A 19,580-nucleotide genomic window follows, 5' to 3' on the forward strand; every position below is an offset into this window, starting at 1 on the left:
ACCACATGAGAAATTTTGTGCTATGTCAGCATGAGTGAATTTAATCACAGGTTTGTTCTGAATTTTAGCACTGATTACATTTCTAACAAATGTGTTGAAGAAAGGTACAAAATTTGAATGGAAGCACTAATGTCTGGGTGCTTTTGAAAATTTGAAAGCTGTGTTGACAACCACACCGATTTTAGCTGCACCTAATTATGCAAACACATTCACATTGACTGTTGATGCCTGCAATCTTACTGCAAGCTACCATGATATGGATTGAAAGGCCTGTCAATTATATTTCAGAGAAACTGACCAGATGTCAACTAAAATATTCCACAGTGGAAATGAAGGTATTGAGTCTTGCGATAGTTCTCCATCATTTTGAGATTTTTATCAGCGTTAGGATGGAAAATTCTTGGTGTGGATCTCAAAGCTTTAATTGTCTTGGAAAGATTTCAGACAACAGCTTACGGTTATTTCAATGATGTTAAATTCTCCAACAAAATAACTTGACAATTATTCGTGTGCCTGAAAAAAGTATAGAGAGCATATATGCAGCGGTACCATTGACTTGTATAAAATATTATTGCTTTGTAATTCATTGTATATTTAATGTCAACATGTATGCACTGTTATTGTGACATAGTAAGGTGTTAAGTTAACTTTTGATGAATAATGAAAATTCTTCTCAAAGATACATTTTAATTCTTCTTCGTTGAAAAGTGTAGTTCATTTATATTTTAATACAACTTATTTTAGTATTTGAACTTGAGGCTAGTGACATGTGGGTTTTGGTCTCTGTGTTTGAAGAAGCTTAATTATTGACTTGTAGGCAGTTCTTGGAGGCTAATGGAAGTTTGCTTATATTGGAGTTTTACAACCAAACAAAGTAAGTAGTTATGCACGAGGCTTTCAATTTTAAAGGTCAGAGTTTTTGGTTTCGGATAAAGAGAAACGCCCATTGCTCAGCAAAGTTGCAGTTACGGTTTCTGGTTTGGCAGGTGTGCAGAAGCCTTTGCTAAAGCTGAATATGTAAAACAGTTCCTCTGGAGTTAAGGGCATAGCTTAGAACTGTTCAGAAGTAGATTTTCATCGAGAGAAAGTGTAGGCTTACTTATACGAAAGCTGAAGGAAAATGCGATCAGATTTTTAAGACTGGGCAATAGAAGCTGCTGCTAAGTCGATCCCTAAGTGTGATGGAGGTGGAAATTCTGTCTCTACTCTGCTGTTTGAACAGAGGAATAAAGGAATACTATGTAGATTGATGGAATTGTAATCTACCATGTATTTGAAAATAGTTATTTGTATTAAATGTAAATAGGTTGGTTTATTCTATTTTATCTTCATTTCTATTGAATAATAAACTTATACTTAATTTGTTGATTCCAAATCTGCAGCATTGCACATTCATGTTTCTGTGAAAGGCCACTTCATTAACACCAGAAGATACAAAGCTCCAATGACGAGTCATCCGGACTCAAAACAGTAGCTTATTCTCTCTCCACAGATACTGCCCGGCCCATTGTGATCTCCAGCATTTTTTGTTTTCAGTTCAGATTCCAGCAGGTGCACTAATTTGCTCCCAGAAAATACCGGATTTATCCAGTTTCATTCTGGGATCTGATTTGTCTCGTAATATAACTGAAAAACTGATAACCATGATTTTTACCAAAACAGGTCTTAAAAAATTCGAAGCTAATGACAAATTAAAAATAGAAAGTGTCTTTGGTGTGTTTTAAATATTGCTTGTATATTGCTTCAAAGCATTTATTATCTCTCCAGTGTATACATTAATTTGGGCGGTGTGTGTGTGTATCTGTGTCTGTGTGTGTGTGTGTGTGTGTATGTGTGTTTGTGTGTGACAGACATGCGAATGAGATTCACAGACTGATAAAATGCGAATGAATGACAGCTGCTCAGAACCTGTATGTGCAATACTGTGGAAAGTCAGAACTGCAGAAATTTTTAAAGGGAAAGAGAAATATACATTGAGGTTAAATTACTTAAAAGAGTCTCTAAATTGGAATGTGACACCATCCCACCCCCGTCTAGTTTCAATCTGGATACATTTACAAGTAAGTGGGGAGCTGTTAATTAATAATTTAACATTTTCAGGTGTATCATTAACTACTAATTGAACCAACATTCTGACCTTGACAGTTAGCTCACCTACATCCTGAGCTTTGAGACCTCACCAACATTGGCCAGATGAAATGTGCTGTGTCCTTCATCAGGGGCACTGATAAGCTGGGTCTCTTTTGAACCAAGAAACTGAGGAGCTGCATTGCTGCCCAGATGAGAGGGTGCAGCTCCCAGCACTTTTACAAGTCTGGGCATTTCCTGCTTAACGTGGAAGACAGTTCATTGTATTACACTTCACACATCTTCAGCTTCAGCTCCCTGCGATCAGCCTTTACTGCAGCAGTTGCCACTGCGCTGTCGCTTCTGCTATAAAGCGGTAGTTCCATTCTCGTGCAATCCCGTGTTATAAGAAAATCATGTAATAGCAGCATTGTTTAAACTAATGAGGCTGGAGTCACATTATAACCAAAGTTATCAAGCTTTAAAAGTTCGCACTTTGGAAACAGTGTCCCCAAATCATCAATCATATTATAATGAATTCCCATTAACGAAGCACGTGTTATGGCTGAACAACCTGTACTCTGTTTCTGTGATGGGGAACAACAGCCCACAGTGACAGCACCTGGTGTTTTCTCCTTCATTACTTACTCTTCCTAGGGGCACAAGGCATTAACACAGGATTCCAGCCTAGAGGGAGGCAAGGCCCCAACACACTACCAGAGATTAAGCTATCCTGTCACTTCTGAGCTGCGGTGGGTCAGGAAGCTCAGGTGGTCACAGCATGTTGTTGCTGACACTTGGGACAACAGGTATTGGAGGGTACATATAGGTGATGTCTGTCAAGGTTCCCATTAGTGGACGGTCACCCACCCCACACCAGCCCAGCCTGGCTCCAGCTCATTGACTCTCCCTCAAGGTTCTGCACTTTCTCCCGTAAGGACAATAAACAGAGATTACTGAAAGTTAGAAAATGATTGTGCGGAGAGCAGGGAAGGACAGCAGGAGGGGTGTGAAAGCTGTCTGCTCAGTAGGGGAGATGAGGATATGCCGACAGAGAGGAGGATGCATGTTGTTAGAACACATGCTGTTCTGAGGAATGCCATAGTGAAGAACATGGGATTGGCACCAGAATGTGATGTGTAACATACCTTCCTGGCCCTCCTGAGATCAATAATCCTCTCAGTGCACAGTCTCCACACTGGTTGATATTGTCAAAACACTGCAGCCCTTCAAATGACATTCAAGTCAAAGGCCCAGCAAGTAACCTTTCCTCTCACCTCCTTTCCTGTGGTTGGTGAGCTTTTGTAATTGTATCAGTGATTCCTTTAACTTGAAATCCTTCATGTGTCCACCCTCTCTTTTTGCTCAGGAAACCTGGAAGTGGGATCATGGCTGAATTGAAGAGCCATTGTAAAACAGACCCCATGACAGGCCCTACTAATTTAAAACAAAATTATTCATTCACAGCATGAGGGCATTGCTGGTTAGGCCTGTATTTATTGCCCATCCCTAAGAGCAGTTAAGAGTCAACCTTATTGCTGTGGGTCTGGAGTCACATGTAGGCCAGACCAGGTAAGGATGGCAGTTTCCTTCTCTAAAAAACATTAGTGAACCAAGTGTGTTTTCCTGGCAATTGACAATGATTCATGGTCATCATTTGATTCTTAATTCCAGATTTTTATTGACTTCAAATTCCACCATCTGCCATGGCAGGATTTAAACCTGAGTCCCCAGAATATTACGTGGAAACCTAGATTAACAGTGCAGCAATAATACCACTAGGTCATTGTCTCCCCTTTGGTTAGCTGACATGGGGTTCCCAACTCACTTATACCCACAAAAAACTAGAAGAATAGGAGATAGTGTTGTATTCCAACGTAGAGACACTTTTATGGAATTTAACTCTCAGCATATTCTTGCCTTAAAAATTTCTGCCATCCTCACTTTCTGAAGTATCATTTAGGACTATCTGGCTAGGATTAAACATTGGACTATCTGCTTGTTATGCTAAGGAGTATTGGAGAGCAGTATTTAATGGCGGTGAGAGAGTTCTTGCCTGCCAGTTTAGAGTATACTCCATCACTTGCATTTGGGGAAGGGACACCAATCAGGAAATCTTGCCTTCTGAGAGCTGCCAGCCAAGAGAGTTGGAAGCTCTGCAATGGTCAACAGCATCACAGGGAGAGCAGTGGCTGCTATTGGTAATAAACTCACTCAAGACCCAGGGTAGTTGAGGAACCCTGGCTACAGATGAGTGATGGAGGCCAGGAGGTAAGGCAGGGAAGGAGTCACAGATGTGGGAGAGGTGGAAGTAGGCTTAAGAGCTAAGGAGGAGTAACCTTCAACAGACTCTGTTTCCTATGGCGAATCCCTCAAACACACACTTGAGGGCCTCTGATGGAGAGACACCCTCCACCATCTCTGAAAAGCACATGTTAAATCTTGAAAGGATTTGCTTTCCAGGCGTCTGGCATGGTGAGTCTCTTATTCACTCCTGGAGGAGCACCAGTGGTAGCTGATGTGGCCCTTAAATGAGCATTAATTACCATAAATGAGTCCTTTGCCCAGATTTATTTAGGATAAGGTCAGGAAGACCACAGGGTTCCTATTCACTGCATCTCCCCCCACTCAGGGGAAGGTTTCAAATTCTGTAAAATGGGCAAGGAAGAGAGAAGAAAAAAGACAAATGCAGGCTGATTAGCATAATTTAATGTCTTCTCCATTTGCATGATTGTATTCTTTGGATTAATTAGCTACGAAGTACCAATTTTTGATTTTTATAGTTCTATTGATATTTTTTCTTTTAAGTCGACAAAGGTTGAACAGAAAATAAAACTGGTGCAATCGAAAGCAAGATGAGGCAACAGTTAAACCATTTTCAACTATTTGCTGTTTCCCAAAGTGTCAAATTTCTGTAACATTGAATCACTATTATTACACTTTTGTGTGTGTGTGTAAAACCGTAAAATTGTTATCTGCTGGATGAGAAATGAGAACTGGAGGATTTGTCGAGAAGCTAAGATATAGGCTGAGGAGGAATTCATACTGTGCACATGATTAAATATTGGCCTTAGAAAGCAGTCCTATTCTTGTGCATTTTGAAGCAATTATTTCTGAAAGCTGCATTGGAGACCTTGATAGAGCAGAGTAGAAAAGATCAGAAAGGCCTTCTGTCCAACAGAGGGCTGGGGGCATTCCAGGTCGATCCTCAGAAGGCAGCCTGGGCCAGGTGGACATCAGTGTCTAAAGGGTCAACAATCTGTTTGCAGTGCAGCAAGACACTCTGACTGCACACTCATGGCCTATCTTCAACAGCTAACAATGGAGCATCTAGATCCAGAGACTGTTTGGATCATCATATCACTATCTATCAACTACCAACAATTTCTACCAAGCAGGACTCATACTAAATGTTCAAATGCTTCCCTCACTGCTACCAGTTTGCATACACTGCCAGCTCTTCTTCATGGCAGCTACCTGCTCAGATAATGAGGATAGGTTTGAAGTACAATTTGCATGAATGACAAGAGAGGCAATTTACTGGAGGGTGCAAAATCCATATGAATTCCCTACAAAGGATTTAGCTAAGGACTTTGGGGCAGCCTACAATTTACTAATGATTGTAACGCACATCTCAATGATTTCAGAAATCTATCAGCAAGCCTGTGGTCAGTGTGAGAAGTATGGATACTTGCAGTGCTAATTGGGCAAAGGGCTTTGCACAGGGCTTAAAGCCCATTCTTCACAGCAATACTGGTTACCTAACCATGATCCCAATCATGCTTCATTTGCAGCAAAATTAGTGGCCACACAATATCTGCAGGTGCTAGCTCAGACTGAAGCCATGCAAAGTTCACTGGTTGTGATAATAATCTGCACTGCTAGCAGTGTTTCTGTTGATTGCTTGTGTAGAAGATCTGCAGGGTATCACAACATCCTGTCCTCCAATGAATAATTGACATTACTGAGGTGGTTCCTGGGCAAGTGGAAGTAGACTATGGCTTCTCTAGTGTCCTCTCTCAAGAAGAAGTCATTCATCCTCCCATCCCTTGCATTCCACCAGAGCAGTTCTTCATGGACTGCCCATCCTAAAAGAGACTGTTGAGGTTGTCTCTTTCTGCTCTTCCTCAAGCTTCTGCTCCTTAGCAGTTGAAAATGTGTTGCTGGTTAAAGCACAGCAGGTCAGGCAGCATCCAAGGAACAGGAAATTTGATGTTTCGGGCCAGAGCCCTTCATGAGGAATGAGGACAGGGTGCCAGGCAGGCTAAGATAAAAGGTAGGGAGGAGGGACTTGGGGGAGGGGCGATGGAGATGTGATAGGTGGAAGGAGGTCAAGGTGAGGGTGATAGGCCGGAGTGGGGTGGGGGCGGAGAGGTTAGGAAGAAGATTGCAGGTTAGGAAGGCGGTGCTGAGTTGAGGGAACCGACTGAGACAAGGTGGGGGGAGGGGAAATGAGGAAACTGGAGAAATCTGAGTTCATCCTTAGTGGTTGGAGGGTTCCCAGGCGGAAGATGAGGCGCTCTTTCTCCAACCGTCGTGTTGTTATGTTTTGCCGGTGGAGGAGTCCAAGGACCTGCATGTCCTTGGTGGAGTTGGAGGGAGAGTTAAAGTGTTGAGCCACGGGGTGGTTGGGTTGGTTGGTCCGGCTTCCCTGAGGTGTTCTCTGAAGCGTTCCGCAAGTAAGCGGCCCGTCTCCCCAATGTAGAGGAGGCCACATCGGGTGCAGCGGATGCAATAGATGATGTGTGTGGAGGTACAGGTGAACTTGTGGCGGATATGGAAGGATCCCTTGGGGCCTTGGAGGGAAGTGAGGGAGGAGGTGTGGGCGCAGGTTTTACATTTCCTGCGGTTGCAGCTGACTCTATAGCTAGTGGTGTGAGTGTGTGCTGCTGATGATGTTTGTTAACTTGCAGTAGACAACACAAATGGAAGGAAAGTAATTGGACATTTTAAGGTACAGGTAGGTAGACTTTTGTTTTTGTTAGGTAGTGGATCAAAGATTATTGTGAATTGTTAGGAATGTGGAATTCCAAACACAAACAGATCAAGCATGATCTTATTGAATGACAGGTCCACATGGTCTACTTTTGCTCCTAATTCAGATATGGAACATTAATGTACCAGGTGTGCTCATGTAATAGTCAATCTCATGTATAATTCAACCCAATTTTTTGCCAAAAGTTTCTTAAATTTTCAGGTAGCTCATGTCTCGATCAGCCCCCGACATATGGTCAAAAATCTGGTGCAAAAGGTGGCTGTTCAGCTTCTCATGTCTGCAGAGAACAATAAAGATACTTTCAGGTTCCATTTTGCTGTTTTTGTTTTGATGGGGTTCAAATATGGTAGGAACAGTCTCCAACTTGGCAACTCTGCAACTAGCTTCAGTACTGCCGTAAGAAGTTAGCTACTGAGACAATGGCAACACATAGATTTCACCCACAACATTTTGGCTAAAAATTTGATCGCTCAAACACAACTTTTACATGAGTGTACACATAGATCAGCAGACTAACAGGCGAGGCATTCATGCCCAAGAAGGAAAATGGTAAGAACATAAGAATAACTAGGAGCAGGAGTGGCCAATTCAACCACTCAAGCTTGTTCCACCATTTAATATGATTATGGCTGATCTGTACTCCTAATATTTTGAAGCATTACACTAACAATTGAGTCTACCTGCCATCTCCTGCCTAAGGAAGGTGGTGTGAGTATAGTGGCAATGCCACTGGACCAGCAATCTAGAAATCCAGATTAACATTCTGGGACGTGGGCTCAGATCATGACAGATGGTGAAGTTTGAGTCAATTAAACAAAAAGCTGATGCTTAAAAAAACAAAATTAGTCTACTGCGATCATTTAACCATTGTTGGTTGTTGCAAAAGACCATTTGGTTGACTAATGCCCTATAGAACCCTGTACAGGACTTTGGTTAGGCCACATTTGGAGTACTGTGTGCAGTTCTGGTCGCCTCACTTTAGGAAAGATGTGGAAGCTTTGGAGAGGGTGCAGAGAAGATTTACCAGGATGTTGCCTGGAATGGAGAGTAGGTCATACGAGGATAGGTTGAGAGTTCTTGGCCTTTTCTCATTGGAACGGCAAAGGATGAGGGGTGACTTGATAGAGGTTTATAAGATGATCAGAGGAATAGATAGAGTAGACAGTCAGAAACTTTTTCCCCGGGTACAACAGAGTATTACAAGGGGACATAAATTTAAGGTGAAGGGTGGAAGGTATAGGGGAGATGTCAGGGGTGGGTTCTTTACCCAGAGAGTGGTGGGGGCATGGAATGCGCTGCCCGTGGGAGTGGTAGAGTCAGAATCATTGGCGACCTTTAAGCGGCAATTGGATAGGTACATGGATGGGTGCTTAATCTAGGATAGATGTTCGGCACAACATCGTGGGCCGAAGGGCCTGTTCTGTGCTGTATTGTTCTATCTATGTTCTATGTTCCATAGAACAGCAAATCTACCATCATCACCTGTTACTTGGTCACCCCACGTGAGACTTCAGATGCACAACGTATGTGGTTAACTCTTAACTGTCCTCTGGGGTTGCCCAGCAAACCATTCAGTTCAAAGACAATTAGGGAGAGGCAATAAACGTTGGCCCAGTCAGCGAAAGTTGTGAATGTTAACAAACAGTGCTGCAGTGCTGTTGTTGAGGTAGAATACATTGATGTATCAAACAGAGCAACCTTCCTCTCTACTTCATGTTTTATAGAATCTCTGCTTTTCTCGAATTAAACATGTGAGTTAGAAGCAATCCCCCCTCACTGCAATCAGTGGTCCATATGCTCCATTCCTACATCTGTTTTGCCATCCATTGGGATTGAACAGCTTTTTTTCTGATATGAGGTTCTCAGAAATGCAGGGAATGTGTTTTAACTCCCGTGTGTGGCCACTTTTAAATGGTTCAATTGCTTTAAATCCAATTTGCAGTTCTTGAAGAGTTGATGGTGCGCTGAACTGTCTACAGCTCATTGAACACGCTCAGTGTCAAAAACAATTGAGGCCAAAACCTCAATGTGCCTCAGCACTAAGAAATGAAAACATGCCCATAAACTCTTAAAATATTAAGAAATTTAAAAGAAATATGGGTTGCCAGGGACTGAGGGTTACATTCTCTGAATAGAAAAGTAGATTTCTTCTGCTGTCTAAACAAGTGTCTGGTGGGGAATCATTGAATCCAGTACATGGGTTAGAATTAACATGTTGGAGGCTGATAAAGACACAGAAGTGGGCATGGTTTTAAAATTTAGTGTGGTGTTCCAAATTGATTTTGGGGGCATGGGTTTTGTAAACCATATCGAAACACTTAAAAGTTTTCATCCTGGGAGATATTTATCATACAAAAGCACTTTATTCAGTTCTATGAGCTGAGAGAGAACACAGAGAGACTGTGAAATGTTGTAAAACCCGGAGCATAAATCGCATTGTTGCGCTTGTTCTGGAATACGAGCATGACTTGCATACGTTGTCACATTTCACAGTAAATGTTATTAGGGTGGATTGTATGATTTAGGGTGGATTGTATGATCCTACCTCTGGACCCCTTACCTGATTGCCAGTATAATTGAAGGTTGGGGTGTATGTGAAACTAAACGGACAGTGTCTCTTACTTCCCTGTCCATCCTTGACCTGTCTCCCACATAAAAATGGACAGGCAAGGAACCAGGCAGCCAGTCCACCCTCAGGCCTATTGAAGCCGTCATGCAGCTAATTAACACTATCCACTAGCCTAATTCCATCTCCAACGCAATTTTTGTGGCTGTGGCTGGACTAATTGGAGTTGAGGGAATGGGAGTGGGTGGCAGCAAGGTAAGTTGCCTGGCAACTTTTGCAGTATAGGCTGCTTTTGGACTGATGGGTGGGTGTACCTCATTTATGGGATCCCCTGTGCCGATTTAGCAGCACCCCCACACCCCTTCCTCTCCCCTCTCCACAAGATAGTATCCCCTCATTTATTCCTACCCCAAGTTTCTAAACCCTTTCGACCGCAGCCCCAATTTGCTTGCCAGATCTGACTTGCTGATTTTGTTTTACTTTGAGGTTTCCAAAACTTTGAGGTTTTGTTTTCAATGCAAGACCGATTTTGAAGCTTGTTTCAAAGCTTTAGGTATGAACACAGAGAGGTACATTTTTACTTTGGGATATCATTTAGAATCTCAGAGACTGGCATTGTGGGTCAACCCACAGCTAGTGGAAGGCAGCTCACTACCACCTTCTCAAGGGCAAATAGGGATGGGCTGTCAATGCTGGTCAGCCAGCAATGCCCAAGTCCCACAAATGAATAAAAGAAAAATAACTCATGGATTGACTTACTTTTTGAAAAAATCCTTTGTGTTAAAGCATTGCCTATCCTTAAGACCAGGAATCTGGTTCAGCTTCCAGGATTTTCTGGGCCCTGTCAAAAATATCAACTAAACTTTTGCTTTGTTGTTGTTAATATACTTAAAGTCGCACTCAGCGATTTCCCCAAGCTTGATTGATATGTAAAGGTGCTTCTTTCATGATTTATTGATGATGTATATGTTGAGGAACTGCAGGGGTTTGAGAGAATAATTCACAAAATGAGAGGCAAGGAATCTCTGTCTGGTTATACTAAATCTGAAAAATTAATGTAAGGTGTAAGTCAATTGTGATTTTTGAGATGTTGAACCAAGGAGTAATTTACTGAGTATGCACTGGTGGCTGTCAGTACACCAAAAGATTACAGGTACCCAGTGTACTATCGCCCATACTTTAATTTAGAAATTTTTACATTGGTTTGTTATCATTTTCACAGTAATTTCCTAAGTATTTGTCAAATAACTTCCTTTCCTCAACAGCCCAGAAGTTGTTAACTGTCTAATCTCTAGCAAGCCATTCTGATATGTATTTGAGTTACTGCTGGTCCAGGGGGAGCATGTGAAATCATTGTAGTCTTCAGACCGCCTTACCTGTGTTTTGACTCCAGTTCCCAGACTTTGAATTTCAATTCTAATGTTTAAAAGATGCACCCTCAGAATTTCAGGCCAACACTTTCAACCATTATTTCATTTTAACGTCAATTTCTCCTTAGGGATATTACAAGACGGCAGTATAGGACTAATTCATTCGCTGACATTTTTTGTTATTAAATCATAGAAGTCTCCTGATGGCAGGGGGTCCAAACAGTCTTGAAACTCTGCTTGAAGTTTGCTTTTTTCTCTTATTTGAAGTCTTCATTGAACTCTAGTCATTTCATGTCCGTATGTTTGTACGAATTTTCTGTAGTTTTCCCTTGCTGTACCAAATAATGAAAGTGAACTTGCAGTCTAAATATTCAAAATGTTTCCCTGTGCAAGAATTAAGCAACTGAAACCGAATCACACTTTGGGTTTAGATTAAGGAAGGAAATTACAGTATATTTAATCAGGAATTGTAGGTGATTGACATTACGCTTTTTAGAAAAGCCTTGTGATATGCAGATTGTTTTGCACAAAGTTTACTATTTGGAACTCATTACAGCAAGTTGACAATAAAATGTGAGATGAAAGTGCTGTTTCTTAGGGAATGCAGCACATGCAAGGTTACAATATAGCAGATTAGTGACATTGATAAAGGATTCATTTACCACAATGCAAAGGGTAGAAAAAATGCTAATGCGTTTACTGGCAAAACATCAACTAGCACTTTTTACTCTTATTATAGTTATTGATGATGAATGGCAATTTGACAAATAGGAGGCACACAAAAAGCCATGGATCATATTTTGCAGCTGCTTTTTAGCTAAGCAAAGATAATGATAATGTTACAAGCCATAAATGTAATTATTCTGAGCTCTAAAAAAACAAGAAAAGATTATGATTTTGAGCTGGGGTGTGACATAACTGCAGGATTGCAATGACAAGAAGCAAGACCAATCTGTACTTGTTAAAATTGATTGACAGATAATGTGTTTCTATCCTTTTTGTTCCAGCTTAGAATAAATAGACTATCAAGGTGAGAAAGGAGGCAGGTTGTTCATTATCGACTCCTCCATTAAGCATGAAATAAAAATTCTTGCAGACTGCCATCATTAAATCTGTATCATCCCATTAGTATACTCTGACAAAGTGGCATCTTAATGAATTTTGAGTTACGTCAGTCTAGAGAATAAAATATTACACAGTAAACTGAACTCGAGATACAAACAAGCTTTCAAAGCATCCTTTGCATCTTGATAATTTACTGAATATGGTGTTTTTGGTATTTCTATTAGTACAATGAATTCTGGGGTTTAACATTTTCACAAATTAGAAGGCTAATTGGAAGTGATGGAAAAACTATTTTATGATAAACAGGACCACATCAATTGTATGAGTCATTTAGATTCTGTTGACTTTTGGAATAAAGTTTATGTTCTCCATTTACCTTGTAGTTTTCCATCGAAGTGCTAACCATTTTGGGAAGAGGTTGCAAAGTTCATTAGCTTATTAGTATGCTGTGCCACATAATTCTGAAAAGCAATTTTGTTCTGCAATTCATCAGAAGGTAAATTCTGAATGTTAACAGTGCCATCTGGGATATGTCAAGTCAAGGCAAAAGTCCACCACTAGGAATAGAGAAAAATTAGAAGGTGAATTGCCTTGCACCTCTTTAATTAGTAAAGGCCTGGCAAGCTGCCCATCTATCATTGGCCACAGAGCAGTGTATACTGCATGAAAAGCAAAAGTGTGGAAAAATCATTTTCAAAATATATATGAATGTTTAAATTTTAAAATGTGTTTACAATAAGTACATGGACACTGAAGCTGATGCGATATATGAGAGTCAACAGATAATGAAGGATTTCTCTTACCTATGTTCAGAACCAAGGATGTCTGTTTAGATTAGATTACTTACAGTGTGGAAACAGGCCCTACGGCCCAACAAGTCCACACCGACCCGCCGAAGCGCAACCCACCCATACCCCTACATATACCCCTTACCTAACGCTACGGGCAATTTAGCATGGCCAATTCACCTGACCCGCACAGCTTTGGACTGTGGGAGGAAACCCACGCAGACACGGGGAGAATGTGCAAACTCCACACAGTCAGTCGCCTGAGTCAGGAATTGAACCCAGGTCTCTGGCGCTGTGAGGCAGCAGTGCTAACCACTGTGCCACCGTGCCGTTGATTTTTATTTTATAGCTGGAAAAGCAGAGATGGGCATTAAAGCCAACAGAAACTGGGAACTAAATTAATATATAAACCTTTTCTTATCTACACTACTTTCAGTTTTCTCTCTCCCCTTATTAAAGGATTAATTTAAAAAATGCAAATCATGATACTAATTGCTAACCTTTAATAATGAGCTCAGTGGAAGATACAACTGTTTCCTGCCATGGTTAAGGTGGGAAGGTGACTAGAAAGAGAGTAGAATGTAGAAAGCCAGCTAGAAGGCTAGAGATAGTTCTGAAATGGTACAGCTAACTCTATCTGGTGCTCAATACTTGCTCAACAAGGAAGTCGCAACATGGCTGGAGATGATGTAATGTCCAGGTACCAATCTAAGATTCAGAAAAGGATTTTGTTGTGATCTTTACAGTTACTAGTGTAGTGCTGCCAATCCTGGAGTTTTGGTCATTTGTCATTTAGTTAGCTGAAATGTACTGCAAAGGCCTGATAACTGTTAGCACACCAATACAACCTCCAAAGACTATAATTATAGATGAGTGATTTTACTATAAAGGTAACAAATTCAATTTTAAAGACCACAATGTGTATCCTGTTATTGCAAACCACAGAATCTGTTGATAGTACTGGTTTTGCAAATTCATTACTGAAGAACAAATCTCCTGTCTTAAAGAATGTGTCATCCTTAACTCTAGTCATTGTCATAGAGTCATACAACATGGAAACAGACTGGTCCAACCAGTCCATGCTGACCATAATCCAAAAGAGACTAGTCCCACCTGCCTGAGCTTGGCCCATATCCCTCCAAACATTTCTTATTCATGAACTTTTAAACAATGTAACTCGACCTGCACCCTCCACTTCCTCTGGAAGTTCAATTGGTCAAACATGAAGGAGAGAATTGGCAATGTGGGAAAATGAAAGTTGGTCACTATATAAGGAAAAGTACAAAAGCAGGATAATATTTAAACATGGAAGGACTGCAGAAATCAGTGATACAGAAGAATTTTGGTATCCTTGAAATGAATGAAAAAAAAGCAAGCACATAGTGCAGCAAATAATAGGTAAATGTCATGTTGGTCGTCATGCAAGAGGCAGTGGATTGTAGAAATAGGGAAGGATTGCAGAAACTGTAGAGAGCATTTGTGAGACCACACTAAGAATATTGCATATGATTTTGGTCGCCTTTCTTAAGGAGAGTCTTTCTTTCATTGCAAGTGGTTCCAAAGAAGTTCTCTAGGCTGATTTGTGAGATAAAGGAATTGTCTTACAAGAAAGGTTGACCAGCTTGGGACATACTAGCTGGAGTTTAAAAGAGCAACAGTTGATCTTATTGAAATATAGAACGTGGCACAGTGACCCAACAGTTAGCACTGCTGCCTCACAGCACCAGGAACCCAGGTGCGAATCCAGCCACATTCTCCATGCATCTGCGCGGGTTTCCTCTGAATACACCAATTTCCTCCCACGGTCCAAAGATGTACTGGTTAGGTGGCTTAGTCATGCTAAATTGCTCATAATGTCCAGGGATGTGCAGGCTAGTTGGATCAGCCCTAGGAATTGCTGGGTTATGGGGATAGTGTTGGGACCTGGGTGTGAGTGGGATGCTCTTTGGATGGTTGGTACAGACTCGATGGGCCGGATGGTCTCTTTCTGCCCTGCAGGAATTTTATATCAGATCCTGAGGGGATTTGACAGGGTGGATGCTGGGAGTATGTAGAAGTAGGTGACATGGAGTTTTAAAAAAGGGTATTTTGTTCAGGTGAGGAGAATTTTTCTATTAGGATCATTAGTCTATCGAATAACATTCCCTCTTCCTACATTTTCCTCTGCACAGACATCTGAGGCCCATGCACAGCAGCAAAATCTGAAACCTGAAACCTATGCTGGGAGTGGCATTGACATGACAGCCCACAGACCCTCATAGAGGCCACACAGCTTACAGAATGCTGCTCCAAAGTTCTCTTCCTTAGATAGCCATGGAGGCTATAGCATTGAATGTATTCAGTATTGTAACATGAAACTACCAAGTGTTTAATCTTCCCACCCCAATAGGTATATGTTGGGCTGCTTTGCAGGATTTATGTTTTCCTGCTGCTGGAAGATGCCCTCTAATCTATCTACCGAGTCCAGTCACATGGGGATTTCTGGTAAAACAACACAATTATTCCTTTATCTTATAGCTAACATTAAACAGAAAACAAGCATTATTATATCATGAATTAACAGGCACATTCTTCGCAAGTCTATATTCGTCATAGAAATTAAGCATATTTCACCATAACCTTTATTTAGAAGAGTATTATTTGATAGATGATCCAGCATGCTGCATATCATTTGATTATCTATCAATTAAATTATTCTTTTCTCTTTTACAGAATATATTTCTGAATGCTAAGACAGAAGAAGAAATCTTTGCTCACCTGGACTTGGAATACATTGAGCCATGGGAAAGAAATGCATAAGCTTCCAAATATAAATTGTATCTTCATTATATGTTTTGGCAGAGGAAAAGGAAGTGTTCATGTAAAATTTTACTTTTATTTTAAAAGCACACTTACATAGAATTGCAATGTAAGTTTTCTTCACTGAGATTGGCAAGTATTATACAGATTTCCACGAGTAGTAAAATTACATTACATAAACTGTAAATGGAACTATTTTGGGAAAGGGATTTACTTAGTTCTTCAATGTTGTACTGTGAAACTGATTAAGACTTTGGAATATATGAACAGGTATTAATCAATTAATGCCTCCACCTTATTCTATCATTCATTCGGAACATGACTGATCACTGTAAGATTTATCCATCTGTGATTCATTTTCCTTCTTATGCTTGCTAAATAATAAGCTATTGATCTCAGACTTGAAGATTTCAGTTAACCCAATTTTCATAGTCTTTTGGGGGAGCAGGTTCCACATGTCCTTTTGGAAGTCTCAAATTACATTTTAATAATAATTTGTTGTTGTCTCCCATTATAACCAGTTCTCCTGAAATCGGTGTCTAAAGTCCAATATGTTTATTTTTCTCTGTTATATGCCAAATATTGTAAATGTGATGGAATTTACACAAAGTGCACTTTTATAGGTGACCACAGATCTATTACGAATGTTCCATATGTTTGTCTTTGAATTTGTTTTAAACCTCAGTATTATGGTACAGTATTTTATGAAAGAAATGATGTAGGACAAAATTTACAGTTTAAAAGCACTATTATTTTTGAATATGTGGCCACAACGTTTGGAAATTAAGTCAGCACTAGACAGATACATTGGATTTCTGCTCAAATACTAAAACTCTAACTGAAACAACAATCTAAATGTATAACTTTCAAATAGTTGAAAAAGTATGAATTTTGGTGGAAAAGCTATAAGACTGACACAAAGCACGGAATCTTAAAAGGTCCTGAATGATATTGGTGAAATTTAGAAGAATTTCACAAGAAGTCCAGCAAGGCCATTCCCATGGTGGGGTGGGGTGGGGGGGAGAGGGGGGTGGTCAACAAGTTCCACTTTCTAACAGCATTCTGAGCGTTGCAATAAGATTCTCAGAAGGGAGTGGAGAGGTGCCTATTAAGGTGGATTATCACTAATTCTCACCCATTAATATGCAGGTTCCCATTCTATCTCTGTTGACTGTCTGTGTGGTGTTTGCACGTTCTTTCAGTGTCTGCGTGGGTTTCCATCGGATGCTCCAGTTTCCTTCCACAGTCCAAAGCTGTGCAGGTTAGGTTGATTGTCCATGCTAAATTGCCCATAGTGTCCAGGAATGTGCAAGTTAACTGGATTAGCCATGGGAAATATGAGGTTACTGAGGTGGAGTGGGTTGGGATGCTCTTTAGAGGGCCAGTGCAGACTTGATGGACCAAATGGCCTCTTACTGCAATGTAGGAATTCTGTGATTCTACCACATGCCAGATAGATTCCCAGCATGAAAGTCAGAGCAGGTATTTTGTTGACTCCAACACACTGCTTCTTCCACTGTGTATGCATGGGTTTCCTCCGGGTGCCTCCGATTTCCTCCCACAATCCAAAGATGTGCAGGTCAGGTGGATTGGCCATGCTAAATTGCCCATAGTGTAAGGTGCATTAGTCTGAGAAAAATGGTTCTGGATGAGTAAATCTTCGGAGGGTCAGTGTGCACTTGTTGGGCCAAATGGCCTTAGATTAGATTACTTACAGTGTGGAAACAGGCCCTTCGGCCCAACAAGTCCACACCGACCCACCGAAGCGCAACCTACCCATACCCCTACATATACCCCTTACCTAACACTACGGGCAATTTAGCATGGCCAATTCATCTGACCCGTACATCTTTGGACTGTGGGAGGAAACCGGAGCACCCGGAGGAAACCCACGCAGACACGGGGAGAACCTGCAAACTCCACACAGTCAGTCGCCTGAGGCGAGAATTGAACCCAGGTCCCTGGCGCTGTGAGGCAGCAGTGCTAACCACTCTGCCACCGTGCCGCCTGTTTCCATACTATAGGAAATCTAATCGAATATTGGACAGCCAGCACCAACATCTCAGGGCACACTCCATGGACAGTGCTGCATACACCCATGTCCACAGCTAAGACATCCAGCCTGTCTGCACCCTCATGACCCATCTCTGATCCTTTACAGTATGGTTCTACCCTTCACTGCTGCACTTTGAAGCATACTAGCCCCTTTCATTGGAAGGTTGCTGCATGTGCGCTATGCTTGGACAGGCAACCAGATCATGGATTGGATCAGGTTGCACCTCAGGGTTGCTTACCCTAACTTTGTTGCAGAATCTCGTAGCATTCCCTCACCTTGTGCCTATTGCAGCTCTGCCCTGCCCTGCCTTACCTTGCCATGAGTTGCCTTTCGGTGCTGACTCAAGGACAGGCAGCATGTCATGGGTGTCTGCAGTAAACAGACAATGGGGTGGATTTCCTACTGTATGTCACCATTGCACAGCTGCACCATGTACCAGCAGCTGAAACACTGGTTGGGGATCTACCAAATGACCATGTCTCAAAGTCAGACAGGAATAGTGCTCCATTAGATCAAAGGAAACCCCTTCACTCAGGAAGTAAGTCAAGGGCAGGTAATTGGGCACACTTTGGTTCCCCTTGGGGCAATCAGAAGCCACTCCAAATTTCGGGTGCAGTGCTTTGTTGGGCAGCACACCACCCATCATGGCTCATTCTATCCTCCATTAAGTTGTTTTCTACTGCAATGAGAGAAAGGAGTGGATTGAGTGAGCTATAAGAGGGTGACCCAGCTTTTTCGAGCTGTTAGTGCTGGTGCAGGTGGGGGAGAATTAGGGAGGTGTCCTGATGAGTGAGTAGAAGATGTGGTAACTATGCAGAGTTAATGGTATAGAGATGGCTGACTGGATGAGAATGATTGAGGGAATGTGTTGCACTCAGTTAGGGAAAGTGGCAGAGCGTGAGGCTTATTGGGTAGTGGGTGCAGTAGCAGAGATAGAGTGAATATGAGGTAGCAGGGAGAAGATGGTGGCACTACCCCTTGTAGAGCAGAGGAGGTAATTGACCTTCTTCCGACCCTGATATTGTTGCTCCACACAGCTGAGACCGCACTAATCCAGGTGGCTATCTTGAACTGGACAGCAGATTCTTGTCAAGATCAGAGTGGTGTTGCAGTACCTACTTCTGCCTGATAGATTCTTGTGTCTATTGTCAGTCCTGGAGGAAGAGGACATTCTTACTCTGCACTGTCCCATCCAACAGGGCCTCCAAATTCCCCCATGGAAAGGGGATGCCAGCATCCCCTCTCTGCTAGATTTGAGGTCAGAGTGCAACTCTGGACTGGTAGAACTTGCTTGGGTGCACATCCCAACAGTGGTGAGTTCTTCTGATTACAATGATTGGTAGAATCCAGGTAGCATTGAACAAGAGGAGTGCTATAGCACTGGGGTAGGTCATTAATGGACAAGTGTGGGATGAGGAAACAAATTAGACCTCACAGAGTAAAACTCTTCATGAAAATAATACTCTGCCAATCTATGTAAGATTGAGCCCAAAGAAACTGTTTCAGTTTTTTCTATGTTATCATGTGGACTTTCAATGATCTTCTACAGCGTTCAATTGATTTACATTTAATAAAAATCCTTCACAATATAGATTGAATTAATAATAGGGTTTTACAACACATTACCATATAACTATGATGTAGCTATTACAGAGACTTAACTGACAAACGGATTGCAACTAGTCTAAAGATGTTTCAGGCATGATAGAGAGGGATATAACAGAGTTGTGTGAGTTGCTTTTCTGATGAGAGAAAATATCACAGCCACATGGAGGGCTTATCCAGTGAGGTCATATGGGTAGAGTTCAGGAATAGGAAGGGTGCATCACTTTGATGGGACTGTACTACAGGCCTCCCAATAGCTAGCGGGTAA

At 41.5% G+C, this 19,580-nt stretch overlaps 1 protein-coding gene across 1 annotated transcript in view; it reads left to right on the top strand.

The window, feature by feature from the left end:
- The window catches only part of dntt (deoxynucleotidyltransferase, terminal), a 268,384-nt gene extending 252,733 nt beyond the window's left edge, over positions 1-15,651 (top strand). Inside the window, exon 11 of the mRNA XM_060842390.1 lies at positions 15,565-15,651. Within this exon, the coding sequence (XP_060698373.1) occupies positions 15,565-15,651 (87 nt within the window). The remainder of the gene's footprint in view (positions 1-15,564) is intronic.
- Positions 15,652-19,580: the final 3,929 nt, after the last annotated feature.

Source organism: Hemiscyllium ocellatum, chromosome 22 (assembly GCF_020745735.1).
Source record: "Hemiscyllium ocellatum isolate sHemOce1 chromosome 22, sHemOce1.pat.X.cur, whole genome shotgun sequence".
Classification (NCBI taxonomy): Eukaryota; Metazoa; Chordata; class Chondrichthyes; order Orectolobiformes; family Hemiscylliidae; genus Hemiscyllium; species Hemiscyllium ocellatum.